The sequence below is a fragment of the Nycticebus coucang genome, chromosome 21, assembly GCF_027406575.1.
Source record: "Nycticebus coucang isolate mNycCou1 chromosome 21, mNycCou1.pri, whole genome shotgun sequence".
NCBI lineage: Eukaryota > Metazoa > Chordata > Mammalia > Primates > Lorisidae > Nycticebus > Nycticebus coucang.
The window spans coordinates 47,782,919-47,809,121 of record NC_069800.1 but is presented as its reverse complement, the minus strand read 5'-3'; the positions used below and the strand labels follow the sequence as shown (position 1 = coordinate 47,809,121).

Here is a 26,203-nt window from a genome sequence, read left to right as displayed (position 1 = left end):
ATGGTATTCTTCGTAGATGGGCTACACTGCAGGAGGAAATGACTGTTTAAGACTAGCCTGGGCAACATAGGGACACTGTGACTCTAAAGAACGGAAAAAGAAAAAAACAGCTGGCATAGTGGCTCATACCGACAGTCCCAGCTACTTAGGAGGTTGAGGCAGGAAGATCACTTGAGCCCGGAAGTTTCAAACAGTCTGGGCAACATAACAAGGTTCCATCTCTAAAAATAAATATAAACTTTTAAAAGGAGAGAAGTAGAACCCACAAAAGCCAACTATCTATTATTGTCATTACTGAAAAATTCATCCTCTCATGATTGAGCAAAACTAAGATACACTTCTGCAGGTAGGAAATGGTGTTGATTCTTCTCAGGAGCATATTAAAAGTCAAAATCTCAGAGTTATGCTTAATTTACCGCCCTAACGCCATGTGTCTCCAGCAGTTGTTTTTTAAAGTTAGAGATATACTACTACTTCTTCGTAGCTTTAGATTCTTAATTCACTGCTTACACAGAAAAAGAAAAAAAACCTAGTAATAAGAAACACCTAGGATCCAATTAAAAAAAAAAAAATCCCTGGAAGCTGGCCTAATCCCAAAATAACAATGAAGTTGCAGGTTTAGAAACCAAGTACAGACCCCCAAGGAACCAAATTAGTGTCAAATCAGGCAGAACACATAAAGTTCACTCTCCATGGGGAAACCAAACATATACGTATATTGCAAGGGGCCAAAAAAGCCAAATGTGGCTCAGTGAGTAAGGCGCCAGCCCCATATACCGAGGGTGGCGGGTTCAAACCCAGCCCCGGCTGAACTGCAACCAAAAAATAGCCGGGCGTTGTGGCGGGCGCCTGTAATCCCAGCTGCTTGGGAGGCTGAGGCAGGAGAATCGCGGAAGCCCAAGAGCTAGAGGTTGCTGTGAGTTCTGTGTACATCATGGCACTCTACTGAAGGCGGTAAGGTGAGACTCTGTCTCTACAAAAAAAAAAAAAAGTTAAAAAAAAATAAAATAAAAAAAATAAATAAAAAAAAAAAAACATTTTGTTAAACATGTTCAAGTATGATAAGGTACAGCACAAAAGATCATGACCAAAACCCAATGTGAACAGAGACAGCACAGAGCAAACTGAATAGAAGGTTATCTCTGAAGGAAAACAGACTGGTTCAACAGTGAAAAGATCTGACTCAAAATCCTTGTTCTGTCACTTAATGTATGACCTTTGGTAAAAGTCACTTAACTGCCAGATCTGTAAGAAGGCAGCAAAGACCAGTGGTTAAGAGCATCAAATCTCTGTTCATCATCTACTAGATACCTGTAGCCCTGGTTAAATTCCCTTCTCTTACAGATAAAGAAATGGGCTCAGAAAACGGAACTGATCTTAAAAGAATTTTATTTCAAAATCTTTGTATATAGTGGTAAGAGAATTCCTGGCTAATCTCCAAGAAAATGCAAACAAATTGACAACTACCAACAGAGTACCATCATTTAATCTTCCTCATGATTAACATACATACTACTAAATTGAACCTACTCGATCATTTCATACAATTTAGTCTACACATGCATTTGAAGCAGCAACCATGCTTACTGACCTTGCCCAAGCAGCAAAGGATGAAGATACTGCCTGATTTTCTTTCTTGTGCTCAGGTCCAGGAAAGAAAAGCACTTAGAAAGAAGGAAGTAAAGCTCTGTCCTACTCTAACAACCCTGTAGACAGAAGCCTAAAGAACTTACAGGTTAAGGAATGCACTAACAACATTAGTTACCATCCCCCAAGCAGAAGCAAATTTGCATTAGTTTAGATGCACTCAGTAGGTGGCTACAGTGTGGCCAATCTTATTCTATGTAGGGTCTCTAAACTCAATCCAAACATCAACATTTACACTTTCTTAAGAGAGAAAAGACTAAGCAATCAGCAAAGAAAACGGGTTATTTTACCACGACCTTCAAGCAGTTAGCATACTCAGATCAGGGCAGGAGAACACAAAGAAAGCAAGCTTTCTGGGGAGGCTCTCTGAATGCTTTGAGCCAGATCCCTTAACGCTGCCTTTTGATGACACATTCTCAGACTTAAAGCAGCTTTATAATAAGATAGTCTCCTCTATCAAAGATAGTCATCAAGTTAAGGGTTGGGGGATAGAAGAGGAGAACAGAGTTACACAATAAAAAGTTGCCTTACCCAAAAAGGCACTCGCAAGACAACTTTTGTCAAAGATAATCTCTGCTCCTCTCTGATATACAAATATACAACCTTCGCATTAGGAAAGCAGACACTGGAACCATTTGAGTGAACACACTGGGTGAAGGAATTAATTATTTTAAAAGTATATTTATCATCTCATTATTAAAACTTTTTCATCTGGGATAAATCCTTCTTTTTCCTCCTTCCTGACTTTCGAACCTGCAGATACCACCACATCCCCAAAAGCTGGAGCTTAAACAAAATCAACACGTCTACTTAACACTCTGCATCCAATATATTCTAATACTTTTAAAAGTAGACTGTTTTTGTCTACTTTTGTCTAGGACAGATAACAAGCTGGTCTCTGGTGATAACGACAGACATCCACTAGTGTGGTCAGTATCAGGGAGGGTGAATCTTCCTAGGAACTTAATGACAAACTAAAAGCAGTCAGGAAGTCTGAGGCTGTCCATCATTAAAGGGAGAATGGGTTGAGAAGTGAAAAGAATTCTGTGTTTCCCTCTCCCCCAACAGCTGTCTAAGTTCAGACTTTACCAAAGTTGGTCCCATTTCAATCCAGGAAATCCACTCTGTGATCCATCTTAATGGCGGCTGATTTCAATTTGTAACACACAGAAGAGTCCTTATCACTATTTTACAGCAATTCTCAATGAGAACATTTCCAAAATTCCAGGGCACAGTTAATAGCCTTTAAAAGTAAACAGGACAGAGGCTGTTCCTGGCTAAAAAAGCTCAAAGAGCTCTGGAATTTAAAAGAATACAGATATGTTAGGAGGATTCAGTCCTAAAGAAAATCATTAAATCTAAAGAATGAGAGAAAACACTAGTAAATTTTCGACTTTTAAAGTCTAATTTATAATTTACTGTTTCCAAATATGTATATAAACAAGAACTTTTGTCATGGACAGACTTGTTCCTAACTGAAACTAAGGGGGTTTATTCCCCCCATTAGGGGCCTAATCCTTTCAAGCTAATAAAACAAAAATCATTTCCAGCCGAGAAGATGGCAGACAGATGTATACATAATTCTTCTCTCTTGTAGAAAGGTGGGGCTCACGATATTCATTTGTTCAATTATTTGAGTGCCAACTGTGTGTCATGCATTGTTTTAGGTATGGGACTACAGCTAGGGAACAAAAATGAGTTGGCCCTCATGAAGTTTCATAAAGCACATCATACCTGTCCAAATCCTTCCCAACAGCAGCAGTTGTTGGAATAACTGAAAAGGGGGGTAGGGGGAGAGGTCTCCACAACCACCCAAGTTTCACTGGACTTGCCTCCTTTAAGTTCCAGAATCGGACTCTAACGTTAACAGCTGGAAAAGACCCTCATAAGAAGTTATGGTGGCCAAGTTAAAGAAAAGGTCAAACTTACTTAAATCAAAGTTGCCAGTTATTTTTGCAAAGTGCATACGTATTTCTTCTCAACATTCTATACTTCGGAAATTTCTGAAATCATCAGAAACTTAGAAGTACATTGCATTAAAAGCCTCGGAGTTACTCAAACATCCAGCATTTTCAATTTTGTTTTTATCAGCTCTGCAACACAATTTCAAATTTCTAAAACCTATCACTACAATTTCCAAAGTGCTTATGTGGTCAGAAGGAACGCCACAAACTAACTTAAAAACACTTAAAGAGAATCTACTTGAGTCCTTAAACATTAGCAACCACATAAGCTTAGTGAGTGGCAGCTATTATCCTTTAGGGCCTTGCCATGGAGAAGATCCACATGAAGCAGCCATTGGTGAACTTTAGGACACAAAAGGACACACAAGAGGGATTAAATGGTGAGAGGATGTTTTCTCTCCAACAGGCGTCCACATTTAAATTTCTTTGACTCCCTTTATGCTTTTACAACACTACAATTACCTTAAATCTGTCTCTTCTTCATAGCCCCTTCCTGTCTATCCGCCCTATTTGCATTTATTTTATAAGCTTTTCTCCCATCCTACTCCTTCCATATGCTCCTTAAATTCAAGTTCATTTTCCTTTCTTCCCCTGATTCTCATTTCCAGGAACAAATTAATTATATTTAAAAATTAAAAAAAAAGAATTTAGACTTAAGTGATGTATCCACAAAACAAAAAGGTTTATACTACATATTGCCTTATTATCTATGAGGTGGTCTTTTTTTTTGTTTTTGAGACAGAGTCTCATGTTGTCGCCCTTGGCAGAGTGTCCTGGCATCATAGCTCACAGCAACCTCAAACTCGCTCAAGCAATTCTCTTGCCTCAGCCTCCCCAATAGGACTACAGGCATCCGCCACAATGCTGGGGTATTTTTAGAGACAGGGTCTTGCTCTTGCTCAGGCTGGAACAAACCCCTGAGTTCAGGCAATCTACCTGCCTCCGCCTCCTAAAGTGCTGGGATTACAGGCGTGAGCTACCCCCCTGGCCTTAGGTGGTCTTCTGAGCTGGAGATTCTAGACACAATCAGAGCTACAACACACTGTTTACTGTTATATTATTATACCAAGAACTAAATGACAGACTTTTAAAAAAGTTAATTCCACTTCTTAACAGTAAAAAGATGTCCTCAGAACTTCCAGTCTTTTAATACAATTTCCTGGTGGGGTTTTAGGAAACTTATTTCTTAGCAATAGACTTCACTCAGTTTTCTAATCTATAAAATAACCTCTACTGACCCCTTACTCTTCCAATCAAAAAAGTTCTTTGAACTTTAAAAACTGTTTGGGTCCAAATGGATTTGGGTAAAAAGAAAATTTTAAAAACCTTGGGAGCAGTGGTTCTCAAGCTTTCCTGTGTATAAGCTTTAGCATGTGGACTCATCCTCAGACAGATGTATCGTAACACAAGCTCTCCAGGTGACTATAATAACACAAATTCATTTTGAAAATCTCTGATTATTTCTTGGTCCCGAAGAACTCAGAGCAATTATTAATATCAAATACCAGCTACCTGCAAAAATGGACATGCTACTGATTTTATTTTCAGTTTCTACTGCAGGTGGCTGTCTCTGTTTCTTTCAAAGACATGCACTGAGTCAGCCCTTCGGGATTTTTGTTTTAATACCACAGACTACAGAATCTTCACAATTAAGGAAAAAGGAGTTATTCTCACTTGATAACTCCTCCAATTCCTATTGGAGAGGAAGAAGGAAGAGCTACTTAAGGGGTGACACAGCTACCCCTAACTTAAGTAAGCAGTGGGGTAATCAGGTTCTTTAAAATAAAAATCTTTGGGCTTGGTGCCTGTGGCTCAAGTGGCTTAGGTGCCAGAGAATCCAGCCTGGGGCCAATAAACAACAATTGACGGCTGCAACCAAAAAACAGCCGGGCGTTTTGGTGGGCGCCTGTAGTCCCTCCACTTGGGAGGTGGAGGCAGAAGAATCATGTGAGCCCAGGAGTTGGAGGCTGCTGTGAGCTGTGATGTCACAGCACTCTACCCAGGGCAACAGCTTGAGGCTCTGTCTCAAAAAAAAAAAAAAAACAAACAACTTTGTTGTTTGGACACCAGTGGGTAGAGCCATGCTCGAGAGAGGACAGGTAACGAGTCCTGCCAGTGGGACTCAGATTCCCTTGGAAGCTAGAGGCTACCAACTACTGAGAAGAGTCCTGTGAGCTTCCTGTGACATACATAAAGTGCATTCAGGTCAGCAAATTTTTTTCTATAAAGTGCCAGATATTAAGGAAGTAGTTTAGGCCTTGCAGCCACTTCAATCTCCATGGCAAGTACTCAATTCTACCACTGTAGCACAAAAGAAACCATAGATTATATGTAAATGAATGAGCATGGCCACATTCCAATAAAACTTTATTGGACACTGGAATTTACATTTCGTGTAAGTTTCATGCATCATGAAATAACAGTCCCCTTTCATTTTTCTCTCTCCAACTATGTTCTGCGAAATGCACCAGTAGGCCAATTTCATTGTTTTGGACACTTCATAGAATACCCAAAACCTAGATGCAAACCTAGATGCTATAGCTTCACACCTAGGTTACAGCTATTGCTCTTAGGCTACAAACTTGTACAGTGCGTTACTGTGTTGAATACTATAGGCAACTGTAACACAATGGTAAGTATTTGTGTATCTAAACATAGATAAGATAGAGTATAAAAATATGGTAATATATCTTATGGAACCACTCTCATTTATATGGTCGAATTGTTAACAGAAATGTTGTTATATGGTACATGCCTGTATTGAAAAAATGTAAAAACCATTCTTAGCTCGTGGATTGTACAAATGCAGGTGTAGTTTGCAGAACACTGCACTAGTATTGACAGAAACTATCCCAGGTGCCTCCTGCAGAAAGGTGACATTCTAAAGCTCAGTGTGTAAATGAAGAACATCCCCTTCTGCTTTACCTACAATGCCTGTTTTGTGCTAAACAATGTCCATACTAAGCCTCACTCCCACCTCTCTTTTTCCTTCAAACAGCCCACGAATGACTATCAATCTATTTGATTTGAAATCTACCTCTGCTATGCAAAACTAGACAAAGTAAGTCATGTGAATAAGAACTCTGAAGGGAGCCCAGTGCTGGGCCCACTGCTAATTCTGCTTCTTAAGCAGCAAGCTAGTTTTGTTATTTATCCCCCTTGCAGTGGGAACAACATCATACTTAGACACAAAATACTGACTTCTGATGGGAGTCCTCAATAAATAAATAGGGTTCAGGGATCTTTATAAAATAAGGGGGTTTCTAGTTAATCCTTAGTTAACAAAAAGATCCTTTTTCTTCAATACTCAGATAAATAGGTTTTACTGGCCCCAAGCACATCTGAACTGCTAAAAAAAAATAAACTATCCAGGGGTCTTTGCTGCATAGGCAGACAACCTTTCTTTAACAGGGAAAGAATTATACATTGGTTAAAATGCAGCAGAGCCTGATATTATAGCCTGTTAAGGATCCACCACAAAAGAAGAGTTGAGAGCCCTGAGTCTGATGGGGAGCTCCACTACAGCCCTGAATTCCTAGGAGACAAGTGATTCAGTCTAAGCTCCTGTTTACCTTGTTTTGTGTCACAATTAAGAACACATGCTATGATAACAGATATGCCTAGAATACCATCCCTGCTCTGTGGTTTAAGTTACAAACTATACAGTCTTGAGCCAGTTACCTTACCAAAAGCCTGAGCTTCAGTTTCTTCATAAATAAACTCAGGAGTTCAAGACCAGCCTGAGAAAGAGCAAGACCCTGTCTCTAATAAAAATGGAAAAACTGAGGTAAGAAGATTACTTGAGCCCAAGAGTTTCAGGCTGCTGTGAGCTATGACCACATCATGGCACTCTACCTAGGGCAACAGAGTGAGACTTTGACTTGAAGAAAAAAAAAAAAGAAAGAAAGAAAGAAACAATAGCGGTAAGTGTAGAATATTTGAGATACTGCCTGAGACATAGCAAATGTTGACCTGTCAGCTATTTATTTTGTCTCCATTCTTTTTCTCCTCGAACCTCCTAAACTGATCATGGTGTGAAGCAAAATCTAGAAAAATCTGAATCTATTCCCAGTCTTTAAGCAATTCACTCAAGTTGTTATTTAAGACTTTATATATGTCAGTGGTCTTCAAAGAAGCCAAGACTACAATCCTATTTTGTTCTACCAAATCAGTATCTATGTAACTGTGAGCCAGATTACTTAGAAGTAAGATGCAGCCTAACCGGCCATGAGCTTGCACATCAGATGACGACCCCAGATGGAGTGTAGAGGCTGAATTCTGATTGGCTTTTATTATAAGTAACAGTTTGAACGCATTATCCTCTTGGTTGCTGTTTGGTAGTCTGTATAATCTTTGATTTTCTACCTCTTACAGTAAGACATTCACTTATCAATGATTACAATTTACCAAATGTGAATTAACTTCTTTTTACAGGCAACATGCTAGAAACTTGCAATTTCAAATGAAGTTGTGGGCTAATACCAACCATTTTAAAGGACAATGATCCATAAAGGTGTACAAGGGATTTAATTTGTTTTGTCAACTACGAAATAGAGGTAACCCATCTCATAGATTTGCTGAGATAAAATGAGAACTTATTTCTATCCAAAGGACCTTAAATTTTCATCTTTGTTTAACACCAGGGGGTTAGGTAAAATGACCTGAACTTGTAACTGCTTTGGCACATGCAACTTTACCCACCAGTCATAAGTTCTCTTAACACGTCATTCAGGATAAAAACAACATGGACATACAGAAGGAAAACGGTTATTCAAACCCATAACACACTAAAATTACACGTTTTTGGACTTTTAGTTCCAAGAGCCCCAACCACTCGTATTCCAATAAAAATCTAAACCTCAGGCTAAACATGGTGGCTCATGCCTGTAATCCTAGCACTCTGGGAAGCCGAGGCTGGTAGACTGCCCTGAGTTCAGAGGTTCGAGACCAGCCTGAGCCAGAGACAGACCTCGTCTCTACCAAAAAAAAAAAAAAAGCCAGGCGTTGTGGCAGGCAACTGTAGTCCCAGCTACTTGGGAGACTGACAAAGAATCACTTAAGCCCAAGAGTTGGAGGTTGCTGTGAGCCATGCCACAGCACTCTACCTAGGGCCACAAAGTGAGACTCTGAAGAAAAGAAGGAAAGAAGGGAGGGAGGCTGGGAGGGAGGGAAGGAGGGAGGAAGGAAAGAAAAGAAAAGAAAGAAAACCTAAACCTCAATCTCTCATGTCTTAACTAAATTTTATCTATCTAGAAGCAGAGGTCCTCAAACTACGGCCCGTGGGCCACATGTGGCCCACCGAGGACACTGATCCGGCCCTCCGGTGTTTTTGCCACCGCTGCCTGTCCTGCTACAGTGCGCATGTGTGGAATGTGTGCGGCACCCTCTGACTCCCTCCTCTCTGTCACTCCACTCCTCCTCTCAGTCTCAGGACTAACTGATGCACACTTGCATCACTTGTTACGACTAGCAGTGACAAATATGGAACCAGACATTGACCATCTCATTAGCCAAAAGCAGGACCATAGTTCCCATTGAAATACTGGTAAGTTTGTTGATTTAACTTTAGTTGTTCTTCATTTTAAATATTGTATTTGTTGTTCCTGTTTTGTTTTTTTAATTCAAAATAAGATGTGTGCAATGTGCATAGGAATTTGTTCATAGTTTTTTTTAATTAAAAAAATTTTTTTTTAAATTTCAGCTTGCTTGTCCGTTCTTCTTCGTTTAAAGTACTCTTTTTTGTTGTTGTTGTTCATTTTCTTCTTCCTCTGGCAATGCTCTGTCCCACTGTTTTTGATGTTAGTAAAGATGAGGTCTTACTCTGGCTCACTACTGCTCATACTGGTCTCGAACCTCTGAGCTCAGGCAATCCAACTGCCCTTGGCCTCCCACAGCGCTGGGACTACAGGCGTGAGCCACCAAGTCCGGCCCATAGTCTTTTTTTTTTTTTTTAAACTATAGTCCAGCCCTCCAACAGTCTGAGGGACAGTGAACTGGCCCCCTGTTTAAAAAGTTTGAGGACTCCTGATCTAGAGCTTCAATGTCCAGTATGGTAACCACTAGCCGCGTGTGGCTATTTTAAATTCAAGTAAAACAAAATAAAATAATTAAGTTCTTTGGTCACACTAGCCATATTTCAAGGGCTCAAAATTCTCATAAGACTAACAGCATCATATTGAGCACACAGATACAGACTATATCCATAATGACAAAAAGTTATATTGCACATCAAGGGCCTTTTCCCTACATGGCATTGCACTGTGCTATGAAGTTCCTTTAGGCCAGCCAGAAGTTTACGTGACAAAGCTGGCCATGTCAAAAGCAGGCTCCCTCTCGTGAAAAAGATCTTCAACAAGTGCTTGCTCAGAGAACATTTCAACTGAAGTTATTAGTCTCCTGAGGTGTTAAGACGAACCTAGACAGAGTAATTATTTTATGCTTCAGGAATATGGCAAACAAATCCCATTTCTACTAACTCATCTTTATTCTCTGAATACAAGACTTAACACTGGCATTTTTTACTCTTGTCTCCAAAAGTTATTGACCAATACAAGACCCTTAAGCTGGGCCCTTGCATTTCACATACTCCTCTGCAGTGAGTCACGTTTTCTCAAGGACACCCCTGCACTGCAAATGCATTTCTTTTCCCAGGAGGCAGAACTTAAAAGGGAAAAAGGACTTGTCTAACCTGAAAATGTACCTTCTCAGGACAGCTCAATTAGGGCAGGCCCATTCCTGCAGGCTTGTCCTCCTTTGCTTCTATTAAGTGAGCCCTTAATGCACGGGAAGGAAAGAAAGTGGCTACAAATCGCCTATCTAGACTACATAGGAATTCACAGTGCAGCCTAAATTGCCTTTTTCCCCCAATATAATCAGGGGTTTCGAAACACCCCTAAGTCCACACCTGTCTGCTCATAAAGATGTCAAGTGTGTTGGTGCGTTGTTTCATATATCCCACTTCTATTCAATTAAGGCCTTCTTTGTCTCAGAGTATCCCTGATGATTATGCTTAAAATTGCCATGGGCCGTTCTCTGGGTGACTAGCTGTAGAAAGAATAAGCCCAAACACACTTTCTACTGAGCTAATACACATTCTTTAGGAATGCAAGATTTCTAGTGTTAATCATATAACTGGCTGCTAAAAGATTTTCATGCTCCAGAGGGCCCTGCCCCCAACTATAAGGAAACACAAGTATTGCACAAGTAATGAATTCCAGCCATGATTCCTTGAGAAAAGAAAAAGGAACACTATTTAAGAGGATGAATTACTATAAAACTAGTTTTAGGCTTCATACTAATTTCAGGACTATAAAATCTGCCCAGAAGCTTATTTTGATCAATCAACTTATCACCTTCTTCTCAACTATTTGACTTTGGGGTTACAGTGGAACCAAGTATTATTAGGTGCTTTTTAAATTTTATATGACTATGAGGTGGCTATTATCCCTACTTTTACTGATGACAAAACTAGAATCAGAATTGTGACTTGTTTAAAGCCACCAAGCTAGTAACAGTTGAACTCTAGTTTATCTAACTCCAAAATCTTTCTCTTCTGAGCATGTGAATTTTGTCAACTATCTTTCATTACTCCTAAAAACGTGAGGCTCCAGAGAAGCTGAACTTCAATCCCATTCTATTTTATTGGTTCTAGAACTTTAGTGTACACTGGATCACCGGTTTATTCATTAAAACCCAGATGGTTGAGCCCCCATTCTTAAGAGTTTGAGGGTCTGTAGGTCTGGGCGAGGTCCAAGAATCTGCATTTTCAACAAGTTCACAAACAATGCCAGTGCTGATTAGGAAACCACTTTGAAAACTACAGGTGGGTCTGAACTGCTTGGGGCCCGCTATAGATTTTTTTCCTTCTCTGCCACAACTAAGACCAATCCCTCTTCTTCCTCCTTAGCCTATTCAACATAAAGATAAGGAGGATAAAGATGTTTATGATGATCTACTTCCACTTAATGAACAGTAAACACTGTTTTATGTTTTTCTTTTCTCTAGCTTATTTATTGTACACACAACATATAAAATACGTGTTTATTGACTTGTGTTATCAATAAGGCTTCCAATTAACAGCAGGCTATTAGTAAAGTTTTTTGGGAATCCAGCATTATAATCAAATTTTTGCCTATGCAGTAGGGCAGCAACCCCAATCCCTAAACTGTTCAAGGGTTAACTGTACTGCTCTATTAAAATCTTCCCATTTCTCACTGCTTGATGCTGGCAATTTCCAGAGTATATTATAAACCAGAAAATTTACATGATATTAGTAACATTGTTGGCTATTTGTCTAAGGCTGTTTCTGCTGCTCATTGTTTCTTTTTTTTCCTTTTTTTTATTATTAAATCATAGCTGTGTACATTAATGCAATCATGGTGCTTATTGTTTCTTGTTCTAAAAAGGATCAGAGTATGCCACCCCTACATTATGCCACACTGGCACAAGGATAATTTTCAGCTAAGGGCAAATGAGACTCAACAGATGGGAAGAGTTGTACCGTTGGGCTTTATCTGCTTAAAGTAAGGAAGGCATGGGTTGAACTTGGAGTAAGGTTGTCTTCCTTATACCAGGGAAAAAAAAGAGCTACTGTTCTTACTAAAGACATCCACCACCAGAATGGGTGTGCGCACACAGACCCATAAAATTAACAAAGATTAATATCAACATCTAATTGGGCTTCTTCTAGAATTAAAGTTAATTTCTTTATAGTGGTAACACAGAGGGGACTTTATGATAGCTCAGGCACCTCTTCCGATTGGTTGTAGTCAATCTGCTGTTTTTCAGAAAACAATCCATTTTAAAGATTACATGAGATGCAGGGGTGTACCTGTAGCCCTAGCTACTCAGGAAGCTGAGATGGGAGGATCCCTTGAGTTCAGGCTGAAGAGAGCTATGAACAGCACTGGACTCCAGCCTGGACAACAGAGATACCCCATCTCTAAAAGATTGTAAGTCACCTCGCTGCAAAAATCCCATAACGTTGTTTAACACTAAAACTACCTTCTTTCCTTTATTCAGAGGATAAATAAGCCCCTGTGGCTAACTTTAATTCTAACCAATCTGTTTTTGGTGAACTCCAATATAAGTAATAAACTTGTACTTTTCTCCCCCCAAAAATAAAAATCTTCTCATTTCAATCAGTGCCAGTAGGTGCTGAAAGACCAACTAATTTAAGCAAAAGGGAGTGACCTCCATAGACTAGATCCTTAGTATCCTTTAAACCATACCCACTTACCTTCTAAAAGAAATGCATTTAACCATTCTAGGAATACCAGTATGAAAAGAACCTCTTGCTTTGTGATCTGCTTAAGGTCACCCAATCCAAAAAGATGACACCAAAATTAAATGGCTTGTTAAACATGAAGTAGGAGAAAGTACCAGGATTCTGATGAAACAACTGCAAAGGCAATTAACTATCTCTGCTATTTAGGGAAATGCTCACTGAAAGATAGAAGCTAGCTTTTCTTCTTCTTTTCTTTGAGACCGAGTCTCACTTTGTGCCCTGGGTAGAGTGCTGGAACATCATCTTAGCTCACAGCAACCTCAAATTCTTGGGCTCAAGTGATCCTCCTGCCTCAGCCTCCTGAGTTAGCTAGGAATACAGGTGCCCACCATGACATTCAGGTAGTTTTTCTATTTTTAGTAGAGATGGGGTCTCACTCTTGCTCAGGCTGGTCTTGAACTCATGAGCTCAAGGAATCCTCCTGCCTTGGGCTTTCAGAGTGATAGGATTACAGACATGAGCCACCTCACCCAACACAGAATGCTGGGATTATAGATGTGAGTCACCATGCCTGGCCAGAAGCTGTCTTTTCAAATTAGAGTGAAGTGTCAAGCTTCTACAAACATATATTGAAAAATACTGTTCTGCTCCTTGTAAAATACCCTGTAAGCTTTATAGTTTGACCACGGAATACCTTAATCAAATAAAGCAAAATATACATTGCAGCAAAATAAGATAGTAAAGTTTAGAAAGATAGATCAGTTTCTCCAAAGGAGGTTTACTGGCCACCTACATTAATCAGAATCATTTGGGATCACTAAAAATATACTAAAAATGCAGAATTTTCAGTACCCTCCACTACATAATCAACTTCTAGGAGCAGGACTAGGGATATGTATTTTTACCAAGCACTTCAGGGTGATTTTTATGCATAGTAACTTGAGAATAATGAAAATTAACTGTAAAGCTCTCACACAAGTTTCTCACTAAATCTTTAACCAGCTGATACGCTAAGGGAAAAGGTTCCCATTTCACAACTTAAAACATTTGTTGAAAGCATCTGTATTGACTATACAAGATGAGACAACGCTCTTACCCACTTCTTAGTAAGTAAGCACAGCACTTAATTCCTACAGACTACATTAGAATGGAAAATTAAGAGAGGAAATAACAAAGGTAGAGTGAAAGCCAAAGAAAAGTGCTTACTTCTAGCTTGGGGTTAGGTGGGGTGACTTTTTACAGACTTCCCTGGAAAGGAAACTGAGACTACAGCAGGCTCTGAGATGTTAGTGTCTTCCCCAAAATACACAGTGAAATGGAGAAATACTGCATGTAACTATCTAAACCACAACAAATTCTAAAGACTAAGAGGTATTCACGCATCCCAGGGTAAAAGAAATACTACTTAAAGGAGACCTAACATAATCTTAAGAGTTGAGGGAGAAGAATGCACATTGAACTCTGAACTTTATTTCTGGGAAATAGGGAAAGAGTTATTGCAAGAGACTTGTTTTAAAAAAATCAAATTTTCAATGAATTGAAAATAAATTTCATCAAAAATAAACCAAAATTTCAATAAACACTTCTCAAGAAGACTTTTCAGACTTGGCCTTAGTTTGGAAATGAAGTGTAGAAAACCAGCAGTTATAAAGAGTAGCCAGCTTGCTTTCCTTCTCCTTTTGTTTCTTCTCCTGGTTAAGCAGAAGAATGAAAAATTAAGAAGTAGACCCTGAGAAACAATCAATTCCCAGGGAAGCTCTTATTTCTTCATTTCTGATTTTAAATGGCAAGAACTATCAACCTTGCCTCCATTCCTCCAAAAGTCACTGACTTAAGAATAAAACACACTAAGTAGTCTAACACTTAATCTCACTTCTCTTTCTTTCTTTTTTGAGATAAGAGTCTCACTTTGTTGCCCAGGGCTAGAGGGCTACAGAGGTGTCAGCCTAGCAGTGATCCTCATGCCTACCAGGCCCCCAGTAGCTGGGTCTACAGGCACCCAATATAACACCTGGCTGATTTTTCTATTTCTAGTAGAGAGGGGGGTCTCACTTTGGTTCAGGCTGGTCTTGAACTCCTGCACTCAAGCGATCCTTCTGCCTCAGCTTCCTGGACTGGTAGAATTACAGGCATGGGCCACCGTGCCCACCCGTGATCACTTGTCTAATAGTCAAATCGTTGTAAGTAACACCACTATGTACTCTGCATCTTTCTGTAAGGAGTTTTGACAGCTTTTATATTAACGTATTGCCCATTTCAAGATACTTTATGAATTAGGGGCACTAATAAACATATAAGTATTTAGTTCATAGGATTTTAAGTAGTGAGTCTAATCTCCTAAGATTTTGGTTCACCAATTTGTGAAAATGCTGATTTCAAATTCTTTATCTCAGTCAATTTAGTTCCAGGATTTAAATTATTTCAAATACTTGAATTAGTTATAGTCACACAGCATGTGAATATTTCTAGTCACTGACAATCTATTCAGGGAGTCTTAAAAACTATTTTCTAAAATTCATGCAACATAGATGCCTGACAGAAAAAGATAATGGGAATTGAACACATAGAACTTAAGCTTTTCTTCTATTCCAGATGAAAGGTTTAAAGCATGGGTATACTGGAAAACAATTTTCTGTAATAGTTATATGAGTTTGGAAATGTTTGGAAATACAAGGTCCTAGATTTTTCTTTAAGGGAAAAAAAAATCTTCAGATTGGAAGTAAATGGGAGACACCCTGTCTTGCACTGATAGTGAAATATTAACTGCCAGAAATTACCTCTAGTTCTCATTCATACTGGCACAACAGGAGCTTTGGTAGTGAGACCTAATGTAAAATCTCAACAGAGTAAGTAAGTGTACATACCCACAACTTACTAACTTCAAAGTGTTTACTCTGGGAGTCATATGGGTTTGTCTTGCTCATCTGTGTCCAGTAGTTCCAGATACTCACTTTCTGAATATTTGAATATGATAATTTAAAACTTTCCATTTACAATTAAACATGAAATTTTTAGCTTCCTAAGTAAATTTCTAAACATTGTACCATCCCAAGTATGAAGGGAGGAAAGTTATAATCACGGACACACTCAAGGGCAATATAGGTATGGAGCAACATTTCCCATCTTCTTAAAGTTTTTCCCCATACACTTTAAGAACTATATTTTCCTGAGGGATGTTTTTGGTTTGGTTTTTTGTTTGTTTGTTTGTTTTATTGAGACAGGGTCTTGCTATTACCTAGACTGGCATGTAATGCATAATCATAGCTCACTGCAGCCTCAACCTCCTGGGCTCAAGTGATCCTCCTTTCTTAAGACTCCCAAGTAACTTACATGAAAGGCATACACAACCATACCTGGCTTTTTTTTTTTTTTTAAAGAGATAGGGTCTCACTACATTGTCCAGACTCGTCTGGAATTGCCGGACTCAAGCAATTCTCCCACCTCAACGTCCTGAGTAGATGAAATTATAAGCTTATAAATATAAGCCACTATACACCCAGCTTTCTTGAGATATTTATCTGTTGAAGCCTTTATCTGTGAGGACTATTTAAAATTAAACCATTTCCTGTAATTTCTATACTGCAAAATTATTTTCTCTAGCCTACTTTTAACTGAACATTAATTTTGAAGCCTGAATCTATTGTGATGCTTTTATGATAATCCTTTTGATCAATGGCAGAAGATCCCAACAAATATCCCTAAATGACTTTGGTTTATTTCCTGTAAGTAGCACTTCCAAAATAACAAATCCAGGGCAATTCAATATTCAGTGTTAGCTACACTTATCAGACATTACTAACATTTCTAATGACTATATAAATTGTTGCATGGACTCTCCCAGATGCCTATACTCTCACACAACTGTTAACATGGAGTTTGCTACTAAATTCTTATATGATATTAAATTATGTTATAAATAAAATATAAATGTTAACTTATTATTCTTATTCTCAAGAATTACTATTCCAGCTGGATGTGTTAGCTCATGCCTATAATTCTAGCACTCTGTGAGGCTGAGGCGGGAGGACTACTTGAGCTCAGGAGTTCAATACTAAACTGAGCAAGTGACACTCTCATCTCTACTAAAAATAGAAAAATTAACCAGGCATTATAGCAGGCGCCTACAGTCCTAGCAACTGGGGAAGCTAAGACAAGAGGATTGCTTGAACCCAGGAGTTTGAGGTTGGTGAGCTAGGCTGATGCCACGGCACTCTAGCCTGAACGAAGTGAGATTCCATCTCAAAAAAAAAAAAAAAAAAAAAAAAGAAATGACTATTCCATAAGAAGTTGAGTCAGTCACTGTAAGACTGTAAGCAGCTATTTAAATAAATGAAAAATAAAGATAATTCTCAGGTGCTTTGTCTCCTTGATTTAAGAACATTTTAGGGGAGAAGTAGAGTAGTATCCTTTATATGCTGACATAAGACATATTGAATTTTGTGGTTTATAAAAAATAATAAACTTGGCATTTCACTTAGTAAATGTATCCAAGTAAGGGTCTGTGCATCTTTAATAGAAAATCCATAGTTCTACCAAATGGCAAGGAAATCAGTCATATCAATAGACCTCCTTCATTTCTAAGCCCATCTTCTCTACTGCTAGAAGTTTTCAGCAATGACCACCTTGCCTTAAATTTGTTCTTAGAAAACAAGGAATCAGATACATTTGGCTCCTACTTAGCCCACACCTAAATATGGAAAAAGCTTTGATTTTACAGTGACTGCTTCATATTTGGAAGAGATCAGCATGGTCTATGCAGTTCAGGTAGCTAAAACTCAACAATTCTAGTTACGTGCTACAATTCTCTGTGTAAATGTCAGAAAGATTTAAAACATTAACAGGGAATATCAGTGAAGGACAAGCTCACTAACATCACTATGCCAAACCTAGAATTCAAAATAAAGATATATTTGAGAATAGAAGCAGTCTGATCGAGGTTTAGATTTTCCAATATGGGCAGAGAAGCACTTTCATAAACTGATTTAAATCTCAATAGCATGTAAAATATAGAAATATCATACTGACTTACAGATGAGAAAACAAGGTTCAGTGGCCAGGCCAAGTTTCTTGGTAAGAATAGTAACTTTTGGGGCAGTGCCTGTGGCTCAGTGAGTAGGGCGCCAGCCCCATATATCAAGGGTGGCAGGTTCAAACTCGGCCAGCCAAACTGCAACCAAAAAATGGCCGGGTGTTGTGGCGGGCGCCTGTAGTCCCAGCTACTCGGGAGGCTGAGGCAAGAGAATCGCCTAGGCCCAGGAGTTGGAGGTTGCTGTGAGCTGCGTGATGCCACGGCCCTCTACCCAGGGCGATAAAGTGAGACTCTGTCTCTACAAAAAAAAAAAAATAGTAACTTTTATCTAGATTTTTCTGAATTCTACTTCTATTTTCTATTTTACCACAGCTGCTCAGAGCATATTTCCTTACATATCTCCTCTTCACCACCTTAACACCAAAGCATTTCTTGTAGACCTAACATTCCAAGTACAAGAGGTCCGACCTATTTCTATTAGCAAATAACTAAGGGTAGGCCATAACACCTGTACAGCCTGAATGCGGTTTCTACAGTCTGGATCAAGGCAATATGCTACCAAAAGGGAGATGCAAGAAGGGGTAAAAGGAGAAAAGTGTTGCTATACTGTCTCTGGTTCTTCTAGTTCATTGTCTATGCAATCTATACTATCCTCATTTAATTCCAATTTAATGCATATAAAATATGGTGGCTATTAAGCTTTCCAACTTCGCTCCCTTCCTCCCACCTTCCCTTTTGCTGCTGGGCAAAAGCTCAGTTGATTTCAAAGAAATAGCGAGGCTACCTTAAAAGAGTTGGGTTAAATAAGTGGTCTTAGCCAATGAGATCCACAAATGACACTGATCCTGACGCCTACTAGATTAGTCTCCTGCCCAATAAGTAATATGCCTATGAAGCTTTATAAATCTGGGCAAGATCAAAATTTGGACTTTTACCAGGTGGAAAAAGGGTGTACTGTTCTTGTATAGGACTAATTCTCAACGCAGAACTTTAGGAAGAGGTAAATTCTAAACAGCCAAGGATATCTCCCCCAAGAAAGGTCCTAGGCATCTATCTTTGCTAAATTGGGCTAAGAAAAACAATACAGGGAGGAGGCTCACACCTGTAACCCCAGACATTACAGCCTTTAGGCGGCTGAGGCAAGAGGACCAATCACTTGAGGCCCAGAATTACAGACCAGCGTGGACAACAGAGTAAGACCTTGTCTAGACAAAAAATTTAAGCAAACTCAAAAAATAAGCATAGTAGCCTGCACTTGTAGTTCCAGCTACTGGGGAGACTGAAGTCGGAGGATTTTTATGCACAGGAATTTGAGGTTATAATGAACTATGATCTCATCACTGCACTTCGGGCGACAGAGAGAGACCCCGTCTCTTTAAAAACACACACACAGGGCGGCGCCTGTGGCTCAGTGAGTAGGGCCCATATACCAAGGCCCATATACCGAGGGTGGTGGGTTCAAACCCAGCCCCAGCCGAACTGCAACAAAAAAATAGCCGGGTGTCGTGGCGGGTGCCTATAGTCCCAGCTGCTTGGGAGGCTGAGGCAAGAGAATCACATAAGCCCAAGAGCTGGAGGTTTCTGTGAGCCGTGTGACGCCACGGCACTCTACCGAGGACAGTAAAGTGAGACTCTGTCTCTACAAAAAAAAAGAAAACACAACACACACACACACACACTAAGGAGACCACGGGTTGGATTGTTTTGTTCTGAAAATATAGGAAAATGTCAAAATACTCACAGATCTGTTAAATTTATTCTCTATAACATCTACAACAAAGACAGGAGATTGGAGGTCCCTAAAAATGCTGACTGCTCTAACATCTTTTATTGGAGCTTATCTAGGTGTATCTTAGGAATGATAATGAACTGAGTTCTTAAGTTCCTTAAATCCACAGAAACAAAAATGTTAATTCTAACTGCCCAGCGGGGAATTAATGGCCTGACAGAGATGCTGTTCCCACTCCAAATCTGATGGGGAATATAAAAGGGAGAGGTAAATAAAAACATATACATATATTCTTCAGAAAAATTCTCAAGTACAGTACACAAAGATGAAGGTGACAAAGAGGTAACTGAGTGGAACTAAAAATTTAAAACAAATTTAAAAGAATACCTACTCAAAAGAAATTAAAACTTAAATCGCCTATCTCCCTTGAAGTTTCTTTCTTTACTAAAGTTAGAGACATAGTTAGACACAGATAGAGACATTTAATACAATCTTTGACATAGGTGGTCCAAGCCGATTATTACAAACTGTATAGCCCTGAGATACACATACAAGATACCAGCAACATCATTTCTCTCCCAGTTTGAAAAATAATGTAGCATTTTTCTTGAACACACACAATACCAATCATGTTCAACAATATTTACTGTTAAACCATTTTACCAAACTATTAGCCATTTCCTATACTACCAAAATACCATTAACATATTAACAGATATTCCACAATAAGCTTTTCCATACCTCAAATCTTGCCCACTATGCCATCCTCGCCCCATTTTTATCCCTCCTCCTACAGTGCCCAGTCCTATGCTATCAACACAAAACACACTGCTCACACCTACATAAGACAGATGCATGGTGGGGAGGGGAGGGGTGAGCAAAATGTTAATTATTCCAAGCCCATATAGCCTCTATTTAAGATTTCCTATTGGAGCTATTGGCCTGGAGCCAATGGGATAGAAAACTGCTACTCAAACTTCAGATTTACATGGCATGAAAATAGGGAGAAAAGACTTGTTCTAAATATTACTTACTGGAAGTTTAAACACAATGTGAAAGCATCCTTTAAACATAATACCTCATTTGCTTCTTAAGGACCAGTTTAGAACTTCTCCCATCCTAAACTCTTTACCTTAAGAAGCCAAATTCTCAACTGTTTGCCTAAATCCCCTTACTATGCAAAGTTACTGGTTCCAAAATAATTAAGGGATATTCAGATAATATAAACCACTGAACACAGAAAATTCACTCAACTGACTCTCTAAATTTAATCAACCATTACTGTTCTTTTAAGGATTTTTTTTTAACCTCTGGGTCCCCCACCAAATACTTATTTCAAACATATCCATACCTTCAATAAAAGTAATTACGTTTGAATCCATTTTCCCAAGTAAACCTAGAATTTTATTGGAGTTCAATGGTTTCATAAGGGAAGGATGCAATCACAAAACACACTTCTGGGGAAACAACTTCAGGTTTAAAGAAAAAGTTTTATTTTGCACTAAAAATATGGCAAAAGTTGTTAAAGATCCATGCAGTATGTATGCATTCATGCCCAACAAATATGAAATACAATTTTAGCATAATCTAAAATCTCCTAAAATGATATACATCCAGAAAGTACAACAGAATAATTTCCCAAACCATTAGCAGCAAAGGACAACTGTTACTATAAAATACAACACAAAGTTTTTTCCAATATGTTTACAGACTCAAATAGCAGACATCTTTTGCACCCCCCCACACACACACCAAAAACAAGCAAATAAACAAAAAACTCACAGCCTAATTTTGGAATATAAGCTTTAAGACATGTTATTTAAGAATCCCTGTCATATATAAATGGCTATTAATTCACTATGACCCAGAACACATTAATGAATCTCTTTCAAACTCTCTGAATTCACGATCTTTATGCTGACAGTAAAGAAAAAAGTCAGTCAATTCTGTATTTTTGCTGCTACTGGTTAAAAGAGATTTGAGGACTAACCCTGGGTTCCTATTTTCCATTTTACTCTATTTTACTTAACCAAAGAAAAGCAGTAGTTGGCTATGGTTAATGACATTATCCAGCATTCACCTTTCAAATCATGAGGTTATTTCTGATTCCTTTAGTAACTTCCAGATTTTGTTTTATCAGGAACATTCAAGCCCAGAATTTGTTTTTAAAATCTGATTAAAAAATCTAAATATGTTGACATGCAACTCTGTTTCATGCCAAAATGCAATATGAAGAATTCTTGAAGCTAATTTTACAAAGGTCCCTCAAGGAGTCCAATGTAGACTAAGGAAAGACAACACTGGAGCCTAATCCTAATGCTTACATATTTCCTGACTGTGTTTGAAGATGTTCCAGATTTCATTTGGAGTTGCCATCAGTTTTTGGTTTTAAAAATAGTAATTTTCAGACAGCCACATCATCAGCCTTCCCACCACCCACCTCTACCCATACCCAACAGTTCAAAAGTATAACTACCTGTAAGCATCAGAAATAATTCATATCTAATTCCTTGTCCAATTTGAATCCATTAAGCTAACCAGAATCAACACAAAATAATGTCAAACCATGATCCCATACACCATTTCTTAGAATGAACATGGATGAAGTCAAGTATTTTACCTTACCAAGCAGGGGACAGTGAGGGAGAAAAGTCTTCTAACTCCCGAGCAGACAGGCAAAAGAAGCAGAAACATCCCAACTCGTACTACCACTGTCAATTCTACAGACAGCTGGGCAGCCTATACGGTATGTAAAGATGACTCAATCCCACTATAGTCAGTGTTACCAACACTTAGAAAGTCTGAGAGGTTATGATTTCTGCTCCTGAAATGCCTAACTCAGTCAATATTTTAACATAAATACCTTTTCACAAGTAACAGGTTTTCTCAGCAGTTAAGTATGGGCCAGAATGTTCCAAATCATGCACAAACAACTACAATTTCAAATATTGTAAATAAGCTGGTGAGCTGGGGGCAGCTAGGGAGGGAGACATACATCTTAGTGGATAAGGGCAGGCAAAATGAGGGATGTTTGATTTTAATACTTGAACTTGTACCGTTAATCTGTAAGACAGGTTAGGCCCACTTAAAATCATGCTTAAGCAAACTCCTCTTAATACAAAGATCAATAATGATATGTCTGAGCATAATGAAACATTGATTTTTATTTGTTGAAAACTGTCTTTCATAGTTACATAAATCAATCACTAGTTAACAGTGTATTTATTATTTGATAGAGCAAGCGCAGTTACTAACACCACATTTTCTCAATATTCTCAATTACTCCAGTATCAGACCTTTGTGGCAGCAGGGAGACAGTTAAAGTGCTTTTTCTCTTGAAGAAGGATTAGATAAAAAGCAAATGACAAACTATCAAATCCTTCCTTCCCTCCTTTTCAGTTCTGTAATAAAGTAGAGATGTGTACCAGTATTACAGTAAACACTATAGCATAGTGGCTAATCTAAAGGGGCTTTGGCATGCCCAACTCATTGCCCTTGTGCAAGCTAGTATATATATCCAAGTTTCAGTTTCCCTACCTTTAAAATGGTGATAACAGTACCTAACTCATAAGGATCTTTCCAAGGATTAAATTAAATGAGAGTCAGCAAGAGCACAGATTCATGCCTAGCAGACAGTATGTATTCAATAAATATTAGCTATTATTGCCATTAAATTAAAGGTGAACAAACACATTCAGAAATTCAACATGGGCAATTTACTTCAGTGTATATAAAAATAGCAATAAAGACCAATAATCTATCCAGCCCACAATCATTCGCATATTCAATTGTTCCTTTGTATAATTTAAATGGAGAGCCATGGAAGTTAACTTTCTTATGAGAAAGGACTAAACTTTGTTTCATCACTGAATACATACCCTACTCAGCCCAGCCTGAATGCCAAAAGGAACTTTCTATATTAAGAGCTTACCTTCCTCTAGAGAGGTCTTACATCCTCACCTGCAGCATCCTGTATTTGTCCCCAAGTTCCAAAGAAACATATCTATACTCTGTTGTTTTCTAAACTACAGGGGCTTCACTCTCTAAGATCCTGAAAGGTTCATGAGATATATTTAAACACTCCAAACCCTGGCGATTCTCTGCAACTAGCCTGCACAACACCCAGCTGAGAAGTCACCTCCTTTGAGAAACTTCCTCCAGACAAGAGTCCTCTATACTCCTAAAGCATTTTAGGTACACATATGCCCCAGCATCTACTTTATAATTAACTTATTATGTCTCCCTCAATAGACTGACTTGTGAGCAAGAAGAGTGCTATGATTGCAGGGTCAGCTCTAGCACTAAGCACAGTACTTAGCATATACTAAGTGCTCAAGAAGTGTCACTATTTTCACCAGATTCTCTCCTAGCTGAGCACCATCTTTTGCTGGATACCTCACTTCAAAATGTGAACATCAGGCTGCTCTCAGCAGAGCAAGCTAACACGATGGACTGCTGATTACAACATCAGAAAACCTACTCATCAGCTTCTCCCATTGGAGAGGTTCCCGGAACCCAAACTCAATTGAGCAGTATTATGTATCATCAGAATCAGTGGGAATTCCCAGCAGACTACAAGGGGGGTACCTTCTCCCTTCACAGGAGTGTTGGAAAGCCTGCAAGGGTGAGCTTTTTATTGGGGGAATATACCCTGAGTAAATGAAGCGGAAATACTCAAAAGAATAAATGCCTTGATTTGGCAGAAAAGGATTCAGAAACATAAAGATGTGGGAAAAGCAAACTAGCTTTTGACTCCTGAAAAACAGTGGCTTCTGAGGAAGAATGAACAGGAAGCAGGGGTGGGTGTTGGCTATTCTTTGTTTCAATAAATAATATCTTCTTTCCTCCCTACAGCCCAAAAGAAAAGGCCAACACACCAGGTCCAGGATAAGATGTTCAACAACCTTTCCTCCAGGCAAGTACACTAAACTGCATCTCTAAACACACTGCCCTGGGAACTTCAGCCACAATGAAAAAGTTCTAGTCACTAATACTTTAATTTTCCAAAAAAAAAAGTAACATTTACATTGGGTGACCCTTAGAGAACTTGCAAACTTTTTGAAGGGAGGTACTACTACTACCTCAGCAAAGAACACAACTTGAGAAAAACCTGGAAATGTGAAGAACTCCACAAAAGGCGGCTTCAGTTTTAGAGCTATAATTCCTGTCATAAACATCTTACCAGCCTCCCACCCACCAAAATCAACAGTTGCCTTAGGAAATCTTTCATTCTGGAAGCAGAAAAGGAAACAAAAATGAAGCAGAAGGGAAAATAACTCCCCCAAATAAAGTTCTACTTGGAAAAACACAATAGTAATTCAGTCTCCCCCTTCCCTCTCTGGTGAGGTCTGTGATTTATACGGCTTTGCTCTGCAGAAAGCTCTTTCTCGGCAGCTCAAGGAAGGAGCCGAGGGAGGGAGAGAAAGACACAAGCACAGAAAGGAGAGGAGAGAGAAAAAGAAAATGGCGCAGAGACTAAGTCCCGACCGTCGACAAGGCGACTTTCCCGGGAGGAATCCCGGCCCGGAAAGGCCGCCCGAGGCCCAGTGGCGGGCGACACGGGGTCTCGGTTGCCCCCTCTTGGGAGGGTCGCGATCTGGGGGAGCTGGGGTCTCCGGAAGGGGGGTCCAGAGGCGGCCCGATGGGAACAATGGGGCCGGTGAGCGAGGAACCGGGACTTAGTCTCTGGGACGCCATGTCTGTCCTCTGCCCGGCACCGGCCGGGCGCACGGGAGGCGTCCGGCGGCTTGGGGGCCTGGGGTCGGGGCGGGGGGCACACTCACCATTCAATCGGAAATCCGCCTCGATCTGGAGAAAGAAAAGGAGGGAAGATGAAACAACAGGCAAATTAATCCCCCGGGTGGGGAGCGCGCGCGCGGCTGGGGGCCCGGCCCACCCTGCGCCCCCAGGGATGAGGGAGCCCCGGAACCGCCTCAGAGGGCAGCCATCCCCCCAAACTGTAACTTCGCAGCTTTCGCGCGAGGCCTAGCAAGCCCATCTGCTCCAGCGGGCGGCCCCTCGCTGGAGACTCTGGCCTGTCAAAGAGGCAGGGCCGGGGTCGGGGCCGGGGCCTGGGCCCTGGGTCGCGGGAGGGCAGGACCGGGGAGCGGTGCCGGGGGCCGGGGTTGGCGGGGTCAGGCAGGACAGTACCTGGGAATCGTTGTGGAGATGGTCCCCACTCATGTCGGCCGGAGCGGCTAGCGCGGCTGGCGGCGAGGCGGCGCGGGGGAGACGCAGACGGGCGGACGGGGCTCCTGTAGACTCACGGAGGCGCGGGTAAGCGGCGTCGGCGGGCCAGAGACTCCTGGAACCGCTAAGGGGGTGACAGCGACGGCGACGCTGCCTGACTGCCGGGCGGGTGGAGAGAACAGACCCCAGCAGTTGTGTAACAGCCTAAGTTCGCATTTCGGCTCACTGCGCCTGCGCGGCCGCTTTTAAACCGGACGTAGGTGACGTCAGTGCTCACGAAAGAGGCCGAGGGTTGCGGCCCGCCCCCTCGTGGTTTGAAAGGCGGACTCTGCTTTGCATCTCAAACCCTGCCCTCCGGACCGCGCGCGAGCCTGTGATTTGCATAAGAAGCTGACTCCTCCCACAGCATCCCACCCACC

The 26,203-nt window shown here is 40.1% G+C and overlaps 1 protein-coding gene across 1 annotated transcript in view; it reads right to left on the bottom strand.

Moving 5' to 3' along the window:
* The window catches only part of TOP1 (DNA topoisomerase I), a 103,368-nt gene extending 77,366 nt beyond the window's left edge, over positions 1-26,002 (bottom strand). The window contains exons 1-2 of the mRNA XM_053573921.1: positions 25,746-26,002; positions 25,379-25,403 (exon numbers count right to left, since the gene is read on the bottom strand). Coding sequence (XP_053429896.1) covers positions 25,379-25,403; positions 25,746-25,778 — 58 coding nt within the window. The 5' untranslated portion in view covers positions 25,779-26,002. The remainder of the gene's footprint in view (positions 1-25,378; positions 25,404-25,745) is intronic.
* Between the last annotated feature and the right edge of the window lie 201 nt (positions 26,003-26,203).